This window comes from Helobdella robusta, assembly GCF_000326865.2.
Source record: "Helobdella robusta unplaced genomic scaffold HELROscaffold_1, whole genome shotgun sequence".
NCBI classification, from domain to species: domain Eukaryota; kingdom Metazoa; phylum Annelida; class Clitellata; order Rhynchobdellida; family Glossiphoniidae; genus Helobdella; species Helobdella robusta.
In genome coordinates, this window is record NW_008703570.1 from 13,459,285 (window position 1) to 13,470,984 (window position 11,700).

General features: G+C 37.2%; 2 protein-coding genes across 2 annotated transcripts in view; both read left to right on the plus strand.

Annotated features, from left to right (window-relative positions):
* Positions 1–837: 837 nt before the first annotated feature.
* HELRODRAFT_188170 (hypothetical protein) lies at positions 838–9,159 on the plus strand (the record flags this gene model as incomplete). The annotated part of the gene is made up of 12 exons (XM_009011697.1): positions 838–913; positions 1,616–2,009; positions 2,719–2,764; positions 2,961–3,026; positions 3,584–3,718; positions 3,951–4,044; positions 5,646–5,876; positions 6,774–6,867; positions 7,085–7,226; positions 7,693–7,817; positions 8,432–8,514; positions 8,975–9,159. The coding sequence occupies 12 exons, from the start codon at positions 838–840 to the stop codon at positions 9,157–9,159; spliced, it is 1,671 nt and encodes a 556-aa protein (XP_009009945.1).
* Positions 9,160–10,422: 1,263 nt separating this feature from the next.
* Positions 10,423–11,700, plus strand: part of HELRODRAFT_188171 (hypothetical protein) — a gene marked incomplete at its 5' end in the record, with an annotated part of 2,470 nt that continues 1,192 nt past the window's right edge. The window contains 2 exons of the mRNA XM_009011698.1: positions 10,423–10,606; positions 11,122–11,695. Coding sequence (XP_009009946.1) covers positions 10,423–10,606; positions 11,122–11,695 — 758 coding nt within the window. The remainder of the gene's footprint in view (positions 10,607–11,121; positions 11,696–11,700) is intronic.

Consider the following 11,700-nt stretch of genomic DNA (forward strand, 5'->3'; position numbering starts at 1 on the left):
AACGTTCATTTATTCTGTGTTTGTCTGTTTTCGTGTTCTTTCATGTTTGCATGTCCTGTGTTTGTTTGTTTTCGTATTTGTTCATGTTTGAGTTTTTCTACTTTTTGTTGTATCTAATTATTATTATTTGTTTTGTATTTTATTTTTTATCACTCATCCAATTGTATTGGTCTACATGGCTTAATTTTTATAATCACACACACATACACACAAACGTACATGGACACATAGATACACACACACACGCACGCACACACGTACGCGCTTGCAATGAATAAACATTCAAATATGGGTAATTAAGTTACATACACAGTATTCACTTATCAAATTGAAGATGCTAATGTATGATGCAGATTTATCTTCCATTAATTTATTTACACTTTCATTTCTCCTTTGATCTACAGCTTATGTAATACTTGTAATTATTATTATTGTTGTTGTTGTTGTTGTTGTTGCTGCTGCTGCTGCTGCTGTTGTTGTTGTTGTTGACTTGAATGAATGATTAAGTGAATGAATTGTTGAATGCAAGTCGAATTGAATTGATGAATGCGTGATTGATATATTGATTGATTGGCTGGATGATTGATTGAATAAAGGAATGAATGAATATAAGGTTGGTACTAATACTAACTAATCACTTATGTGCACTGATTTCACACGCACACATTCGAAGACACTTGCTAACACACATACACACACAAACACACACACATACAATCATATACTCACCTATACATATATATACATATTCACATGCCAAAATACTTGCACAGTACAAGCATATTTCTATAACCACGCTCATCACATACACACAAATATTCGCACACCCATACACACATGCAAGCCTATATACACACCAATATAGTATACACACCCATGTGCAAAAACACATATTCACCATATACAGAGACACGTACGTGTGTCCATATATGTGAATAGACACTTATACACACTTATATGTTTATATATATATACATACACACACACACATCCACACACGCACGCACACGTTCTAGAATAACAATAGACTGGCTGGTTGGAGATTGTACTAATAATGTAATTTTACTAATGAGTTTAAAAAGGCGGTAGTCGCATATTAGCATTAGCTATTACTAATAATGAGGCACTGGTGAATGTGTGAGTGATTGAGCTAGTTAATGAATGAATGGATGGATGGATGGATGAATGAATGACCGATGACTGATCCAACTAGTGAATGATTTTTATCTGAACGTGTGAATGATTGAAGAGATTAATAAGTGGTGATTGAATGAAAGATTGAATGAATTAATGATAGAACGAATGAACGAATTAATAAAGGAATGAATATCTGACGCGTGAATGATTGAATTAATTAATAAGTAAGGGTTGATTGAATGAATGAATATTCGAATGAATTAATAAATAAATATATGAATGAACGAGTAAATAAATGAATGATCGATTGAATGCATGAATGAATGCATGAATGAATGAATGAATGAATAAGTGAATGATCGAATGAAAAATTAATTGAGGGTATTTATAATATTGCCAAATAATAAGAATATTTCTTTCTACATTCATTTTCGATAACATTATCATTATTGATGTTATTTATTTTGGAATATTGCAGGCGGAAGCGATTCTGTTTATATATTTTCCGACCAATCACGTCAAACTGGAAACAATGACGTCATTAATAACTACAACAACGATGATAATAACAATAATAATATTAATAATAACAATGATAATAATGATAAGGATAATAATAACAACAATAAAGATATTAATGATGATGATGATGGTGGTGGGGGTGTTAAACACATTAAGAGAGTTATAAATAGGAATGATTACCATAAAACTGGTAGTAGCAGCAACAACCACAACAACAACAACCACAACAACAATAATAAACATTCGAAAATTGATGACAAAAGAGACGCCGACGAGAACCTCAATGCCAGTGTTAAGAATTTTCACGGTCTGATCTTCGAATCAGAAAACTACTTTCTAGTCGGGGCCAGGTAATTATCATAATTTATTAATTATTCATTTGGTTACGCACGTTCAATTGATTGATGACTAAGTAATTACTTTGCCTTTGTAGTAATTGTTTGCTATTTTTTAAATATTGGAGAGCCCTGAACGGTTGTAAGCAACGGTGACTACAGCCTAGACGCGCATTTTTACTGTATGCGGTTTCTGATAGCGTGGTTTCGAGTATCTATTTTTTGGAAATTACCCTCACGATGAAATGTTCAAAGTCGATGCAAGTTCTCCAGAAAGTTCTATTGTTTCTCCTCTTTGCTGCTGATTTTGGCCTAATTGGTTCAGAAGTTAGTTTGAAGGAAGGTTATAACTAATAAGGAAAGCGTTGTTAGAATGCTACTGGAATGTGTTGCTAGAATGTGTTGCTAGATTATGTCAACCAATTCCAAAAAAAAATTAAACTAAAATTATGAGAACATTTTGGAATCGAGAGATGTATGATGATATTTTTTTGGCTCTACCTAACTGGAATGCTTGCTCCAGAAGGGTTGGATTGGGCCTGAATTGTACACTATCTAGATAGCAAAGGGCTATCCAGTCTTCACACAGACACAACTTTATTATCTTATAAAAACGCTCATGATTTAACAAAAAATTTAATATTTTTTATATTGTTTTGTCTGCGAGTTTCGTTTCGTCGTTTCGTCGCTTCACAATGTCACATCTTCAAATTTTTACTTCTAGGGATTCTCTGTACAACCTATCCAAGTCGACGCTAGAAGTTAACAAGGTATTTGTATACTGTAATTGTACTTACTGTATTGTACACATAATGTATACATTTCTACACGCATACAAACAAACATACACACACACACGTGCATACATACATACATACATACATACATACATACATACATACATACATACATACATACATACATACACATACATACACATACATACATACAATACATACAATCCAGAAATACCACTGGCCCACCGCTGAAACGGAGAAGGCCACTTGTAGTATTGTTAACCAACACCTTATGGTATTTACTATTTATTATTATTACTGTTTTAGGCAATGCTAGAATTTACAGCCTTATTATCATTATTGTTATTGTTGTTATTGTTATTATTATTATTCTTGATTTATATGGGGTTATTTTTATTATTGTTACTTCGTTATTGGTCTCATTACAATTCTTCTAGTAGTTGTAAATATTTTTTTTCTGGCCATTAAAATTATTATTTGTTCGTTCGTTCACTCGTTCACTCATTCATTCATTCATTCATTCATTCATTCATTCATTCATTCATTCATTCATTCATTCGTTTGTTCGTTCGTTCGTTCGTTCGTTCGTTCATCTACAGGTTTTTATATTTGTTTTCGTCTATAATTAACAATACAATAAATTTATTATGCTTATTTCGAAAGTTATTATTTATTACCTGCAATCAGAAACAGACGTAATATTTTATAAGTAATAATAATAATAACAATAACAATAATAATAATAAATAATAATAATAATAAATAATAATAATAAATAATAATGATGGTTATGACATTAATTTATTTTCATTGCAATAACAACTACAAAAGGATTATTGTAGCAATTACATTAACGTCATTGTCGAGAATGTATCGTCATCATCGTCGTCATCATCGCCGAATGATTTTGTAATATGTGGCACCTACTCAACTAAACCGAAGTGTAGAAAATTGAATTACGATAACGTAAGTTGAGCTGGTTGTTTTGCTTTTACGTGATAGTGATGATGTAATGAGGATGATGAGATGATGATGTTTTGGTCGCTTTTGTAACACGAAAAATCTAACACACAGGCACACATTTACACACACACACACACACACACACACACACACACACACACACACACACTGATATGTAAGCAATTTATCAAAGCTTCATAATGGGTTCTCGTATGTATAATTTTATTTGCACCAGGAGCTTGGTGAGTACGTGCTATCGGAGCAGCTGGCCAGCGGTACCGGTGTCAGTCCTCCAGCTCCTATCTACAACTCAACTGCTCTCTTCTATAGTTAGTTGACGATGTTGCTGTTGTTCTTGCTGTTGTTGCTGTTGCTGTTGCTGTTGTTGTTGTTGGTGGTACTGTTGTTCTTGTTGATGTTGTCATTGTTGCTTTTTGATGATGTTTTGTGTCGTTCGTTCATTCATTCATTCATTCATTCATTCATTCATTCATTCATTAATTCAGTCAGTAAGTCATTCATTCACTCATTCAGTCATTCATTCATTCATTTTTTTTCGTCCCCCTTTCTTTCTTCCTTTCAATCATTCAAGGTTCTTCCATAATTTACATTCATTCATTCATTTTAGCCATACTCATCACTTATCTCCACCCACCAAATAATCATCACAATTCACGCTATTTATAACAACTACGACAACAACAACAATAGTAATAATAATAATAATAAGATTAGAAGTGAAATTATTGGAAGGCTTATAGTAGTAAATTATAATGTTATTGAATTTTATAACCTATAGAGAAGCATTTAAACAGTTGCGTCAATAATAATAAATTCAATTTAATCGTTAAATGAAATTTCATAAATTAAATAAACCAAATAAATTCACACACGCACGCACACACACGCACGCACGCACACACACGCACATCTTATCAACCAATTGACGATGACGTAACATGTTGTTCGGCCAGTTTATCGATCACCTAAACTATCAAATTGTCAGTGACGTAACTTATCAATCAACCAATCATTTATTACCTAACTTATCATGCAGTCAATCATCAATCATCCACCTTGTCAATGAGCCAATCATCAATCAACTAACTTATCAGTTAGCCAATCATAAATTGCCTAAATTCAACCTGCCAATCATCAGTCGCGTAACTTATCAGCCAGCCAATCATAAATTGCCTAAATTCTACCTACCAATCATCAGTCACGTAACTTGTCAGCTAGCCAATCAAAAGTTGCCTAAATTCAACCTGCCAATCATCAGTCACGTAACTTGTCAGCTAGCCAATCATAAATTGCCTAAATTCAACCAGCCAATCATCAGTCACGTAATTCATCAATCTACCAATTGCTGAACAGACGGTAGATTGTTCTCAGCAGCTTTCAAGCACACAGACAGAAAGTATACAATATACAGCAGTCCAGTTTTACTTGAATCACCTTTAAACGGTACTCCCTTTTTTAAAGATATCTCTATCGTAATTATTATATCTCAATGAATCGTATTTATTGTTATTCGTATTATTGTTGTTATTATTGTTATTGTTATTATTATTATTATTGTTATTATTATTAACATAATCTTAACAATCAGTCCTATAATCATAATGGCTATCATCATTATTCCTTCATTAACCCTTACTCTCGCTCGCTCACATGTTCCTCTTAATATACCATCTTGCTTGTTGATTGATTGTCACTTGTGGCCATATACGTAAACCAGTTATTTTATTATTAATTATTGTTAAATTAACCTGAAGGTTATTATTCATTCTTTATTATTATTATTTTTTTTGAATAAATTTTTTCTAGTCCCACCCTTAAAAAACACGCACAATCACTAACGCAACGCAACAACCTCACACACACACACACACACACACACACACACACACACACACACACATACACACAGATCCAAGCTTCGTGGGCTCCCTCGGCTACAAAGAGCACGCGTATTTCTTCTTCAGGGAAACAGCCGTCGAGAGCATGAACTGTGGCAAGACGGTCTTCAGTCGGGTGGCCCGCGTCTGCGCCAACGACAGGGGCGGTGGCGCCACCTGGTCCAATAGGTGGACCTCGTTTGCTAAGGCCCGACTTAACTGCTCGGTTCCTGGGGAATTTCCCTTCCATTTTGACGAGATACGTTAGTAGGCTGGGGTTGTCGCTTCGATGATGGTTTTTTTTTGTTGTTGCAAACGATCCGGTGGTGCAAGCCATGGCGACGCGATGTTGTCTAATCTTATTTTGTACCTTCTGGATTGTACCGGCTTGGAGGGGGTAAAAGAAGCTATACATAGATGGCACGGAGGTCGCCATTCTCTCTTCTTGATTTGGTGTGCGGTGTATGTTTGAGATTTTGTCACTGTTTTGTTCATTCAATAGTTCGTTGATTGATTGATTGATTCATTCATTCATTCATTCATTCATCTAGTCATTCTTCACTTATTTGCCATTGGTTGACCGAGTTTTTATTAAATCAATCCATCCATTCGCTCGTTCATCGATTGGTTATATTACACACACACACACACACACACACACACACACACACACACACACACACACACACACACACACACACACACACACTTCATATAGACATTAAATGACTATTTTGTAATTTGTCCATTCTCAATTTTGTTATTTCCAATAAAAAAAAACTATGCCTACTATTAAATGATTGCTCTATGGCATACTTTTTATTTTTTGACAAGGCTTTTGTTTATAAATCCTAAGCAGAGCCCGTTGGGTATTTAGTGAATAGTGTTTAAAAGAATGAAATGGAATAAATAAATTACTAAAATAATTCAAGTAAGACTATAAGTAAGAACTGTGTGCTAATAACATGAAGTAAAATATGGTATCGAGGTATAAAAATGTATAGTGATGGGTTTAAAAGGATCAGTAATAGGAAATTTAATTATAGAGTTAATTATTCATTGCATACTAATTAATTATATAAACCGTTGTTACTATAATATGATAACTATATTTGACCTATATAATATATTTGACCTTTTACCGACCAATCAATTTGCAGAATCCATATCAGAGCTGAGTAGGGGTACCGTCTATTCGAGACCCATGTTCAATCAGGGCGATGATATTATATATGCCGTTTTCAGTACACCAGTGTTAGTGCATTCATTGAGCATTCATTCATTCATTCATTCATTCATTCATTCATTCATTCATTCATTCATTCATTCATTCATTCATTCATTCACTCATTCATTCACTCATTCATTCACTCATTTATTCATTCATTCATTCATTAACTCATTCATTCCTTCATTCACTCACTCACTCATTCCTTCATTCACTCACTCATTCGCTCACTTATTCATTCAGGAACAGTATGCGAGGTTCGGCCGTATGTGCCTTCAGGATGGCGGATATTGAGAGCAGTTTTGGGGGGCTTTACAAGGAGCAGAAGGACCCATTGTCCTTATGGCTGCCAGTCAAAGCACTAGTTGAGTCTCACCCTGGACGTGTTAGTTGAGTCACTGGTCTACTGGTTGGTTGAGTTATTGATTGGTCGGTCCGTCGGTAAGCTGGTTGGTTGATTGGTCTACTGGTTGAGTTATTGATTGGCTGGTTGGTTGATTGGTCGGTAAGTTGGTTGGCTGGCTGGTTGGGTGGTCGGTTGGTTGGCTGGCTGGTTCGGTGTTCGGTTGGTTGCTTGGTCGGTTAATTGGTTGGTTGGTTTGTTGGTCCGTCGGTCGGTCGGTCGGTCGGCTGGCTTGTTAGTAGTTGGTTGGTTTGTTAGTTATTTGATGAACTGACTCACCGAGATATTTGTCCTTTGACTGATTGGCTCATGACTTCCAAAAAATGACATTTGATCCTAAACATGCACGGAAATGGTTAAACCCCACGGTTTAATTTTTTTCTATAATAATAGTTATTATTAATATTATTATTATTATTATCACCATCATCATCATGACGACAAGCAGACGTGCGCAGAGGACTCGAGGAAGTTGGCAGAGCAGGTGATCAACTTCGTGCACACGCACCCCCTCATGTACGAGGCTGTGCCCTCTTTTGGCGGGAGGCCAATCCACGTTCACTCCAGTTTCAAGTTAGACGATGGTGGTGGTGGTGGTGGTGGTGGTGGTGGTGGCGATGGTGACGATGATGATGATGATAGGGGAGAGATGATGATAGGGGAGAGATGATGATAGGGGAGAGATGATGATAGGGGAGAGATGATGATAGGGGAGAGATGATGATAGGGGAGAGATGATGATAGGGGAGAGATGATGATAGGGGAGAGATGATGATAGGGGAGAGATGATGATAGGAGAGAGATGATGATAGGGGAGAGATGATGATAGGAGAGAGATGATGATAGGAGAGAGATGATGGTGATGGCAAGAGGATATTTATTTTTTTACAATTTTACATTTCTACAATCGATGATGGTGACGATGATGATGACGATGTTGATGATAGGAGAGATGATGATGATGATGATGATGATGATGATGATGATGATGACAAGAGGATACTTGTGTTTTGTTTTTGATGAGGAAGATTTTGATGGTGATGACGATGATTAATTTCATATCATATAATTTACTTATAATTGCGGCGAAATTAAATAATAGCAAAGTTAATTCATTGTTGTACTCACACATACGCACACAACACACACACACACACGTACGTACACATACACAAACACACACACAGACGTGCCTTAACACAAATAGCTGTTGACTGGAACGTTCTGTCAGCTGACGGTTTCTACAGGGACATTCTATTTATAGGAACAGGTATTTCCCATTCCACGAATTTATCATTTAATAGTGTAGAGGTTAAAGCGCCTGATTTAGAGTTGTGGTGGCCTGGTTCGATTTCACAGTGGTCCAGAGTGAAAAAGTGTGTAATGGGATGGTTCAAGCGCTCCAACTTGCACTGAGTGTGTTTGTTCGTGTGTATATGTATGTATGATTGATTGATTGATTGATTGATTGATTGATTGATAGATTGATAGATTGATTGATTGATTGATTGATTGATTGATTGATTGATAGATTGATTGATTGATTGATTGATTGATTGATTGATTGATTGATTGATTGATTGATTGATTGATTGATTGATTGATTGATTGATTGATTGATTGATCGAACAACCAATCAACCAGATGACGGCAAAATTTTAAAAATGGTCAACACGGCAAAAGATATGAACGCTGAGACACACATCATCGAGGTCATCACCATCAATCAGCCACTGTCACCATCATCTTCGTCCTCCTCATCTTCCTCATCATCATCGTCGTCATCATCATCATTACCGTCGGCATCTCCGATTTCTGGATTGAAGATATATACAGACCCGAAGACGAATACCAAAAAGTTGCTGGTCGCGTCCGACAACCAGATCGTGTCTGTGCCACTTTTCAGATGCCATGAGAGGACTAGTTGCAGGTGTGTGTGTGTGTCTGTCTGTGTATGTGTGTGTGTGTGTGTGTGTGTGTGCTTTTTTAATTAATTGTTAGGGTGTGTGGTTGTGGTTGTGAATTTTCTTGATTAATCGTTAGTGTGTGTGTGGTGTGTGTGTGTGTGTATGTGTGTGTGTGTGTGTGCGTACTTTTTTAAATAATTGTTAGAGTGTGTGGTGGGTGTTGTGGTTCGCCGTAGTGTGTGTGAATTTTCAATTTTCTTGATTAATTATTCGTTAGTGTGCGTGTGTGCGTGTGTGTGTTTGCGTGCCTGCTTGTATCTTTACTATTCCAGTTTATTAATTTATTTAATTTTGTTGGAGTCATAAATTTTAAAAAAATGTATAAATTAAATTATACCGCCAGTTCCTGTATGGCCCTCAGAGATCCATACTGCTCGTGGCTAGATGGACTCTGCGTTCATTCTCGTTATGGGTTGGTTGGTTAATTGATTGATTGGTTGGTTGGTTGATTGGTTGGTTGGTTGATTGGTTGGTTGGTTGGTTGGTTTGTTGGTTGGATGGATGGCTGGTTGATTGGTTGGTTGGTTGATTGGTTGGTTGATTGATTGATTGATTGACTAACTGGCAAAGATTGATTGACAAAGATTGATTGATTGACAAAGATTGATTGATTATTCTTCTACAGAATTCAGAGCTTGAGCACAGGTACGCACCAGAAATGTCCAGGCGACACTCACAAAGGTGCCAATGATGATGATGATGATGCCTCCATCGGTTGGTGCCAATGTAATCGCCATCCTCATTATTATTATTATTATTATTGTTGTTGTCGTTGTTGTTGTTGTTATTATTATTATTACTAACACTTTCTTTATTAGAACACCGGACCTTCATCATCGTCAGGATGTTTTATTATCATTATTATTTTTTTATCCAAATTGATCACCATTCTCACAATTTTTTCACCATTAAAATCATCATCATCATTGTTCTCACTATTACAATCATCATCATTGTCTTCATCATTACCATTGCAATCGTCATCATCATTATCCTCACCATTACCACTACAATCATCATCATCATCATCCTCACCATTACCATTGCTATCATTATCATCATTGTCCTCACCACACCATTACAATCGTCATCATCATTCTCCTCACCATTGCAATCGTCATCATCATTGTCATCACCATACCATCATGATCGTCATCATCATTGTCCTCACCATTACAATCACCATCATCATTGTCCTCATTATCACCATCATGATCCCTACTACAATTGTAATGGCGAATTGTAACGTTATTTCAGACTGCAACCTCTGCGAGCAGTGTCTGCCACTATCGACGTCTCCATCAATGTGGCCGTCCAACTCGTCGTTGCTGTCGTCGTTGCCGTCAACGCCAGCGTCTTCTTCCTTCACCTATGATGAGCCCCAGCTATTAAAGAGTGATTTTTTTTTCTGTTTCTTTAAATGAGGCTGTTGTTGTTGTTGTTGTTGTTGGTGGTGTTGTTGTTGTTGTTGCTGCTGCTGCTGCTGCTGCTGTTGTCGTTTTGTTGTTGTTGTTGTTGGTGGTGGTGGTGTTGTTGTTGTTGGTGGTGGTGGTGTTGTTGTTGCTACTCTGCTGTTGTTGTCGTTTTTGTTGTTGTTGTTGTTGTTGTTTCTGTTGTTGATGTCAGCGATGGTGGCGAAAACGTTATTTTTATATAATCACTAACGACATCGCCATTATAGCATCGTCACAATCATCATCATTATCGTAACCACCAATCATCATCGTCGAAATCACAATCATCATCAGGCAGTTGTACCATGAAAACATACATTCGCTGCCTTGAAGCCATAGAATCATCATCATTATCATCCTCATCATCATCATCATCACCTTCGTTATCATCATCATCCTCATCATCTCCTTCGTTATCACTATCATCATCACCATCGTCCTCATTTGCACCAACAGAGTATGTGGCCGTGGCTGTCATCGTTACCTCAATTGCGTCTCTAATCGTGGGATTTTTAGTAGGCGCCTTCTTTACCAGGCGCAGAATGCTGGGGGCGAACGCACTGACCACGAGCAACAACAGCAACAACAGCACGATTCGCTTCTACAGCAGCGGCGGCAACAACAACAACAACCACAGCAACGACGTCGGTGGCGATTACGACGGCGATGCCGACGGGCGATATTACGCGAAAGCCTACTGCGACGACAGCGTTGGCGTCACCTTCTGCACCGTGCCCAGCCTCGCTAACGTCGATCGCAAATCGGAGAACTATTACGAGTCGTCATTTCCGCTGCCCGCTCTCTCTCGCAAGGCTGCTGCCAGCCACTCGTCCGAAGCGACATCCCTCCAACAATCGTCCACGTCATCAACACCGATGACGTCATCAACAGCGACTACGTCATCAAATACCGCATCAAAATTTACGTTGATACCGTCTAGATACACAATAGGCAAGAAGGACAGTCATGAAAACTTCGGCCTTGACATTCAGCGACAACAACAACAACCGCAGCAAGACCAACATCAGATGTTAG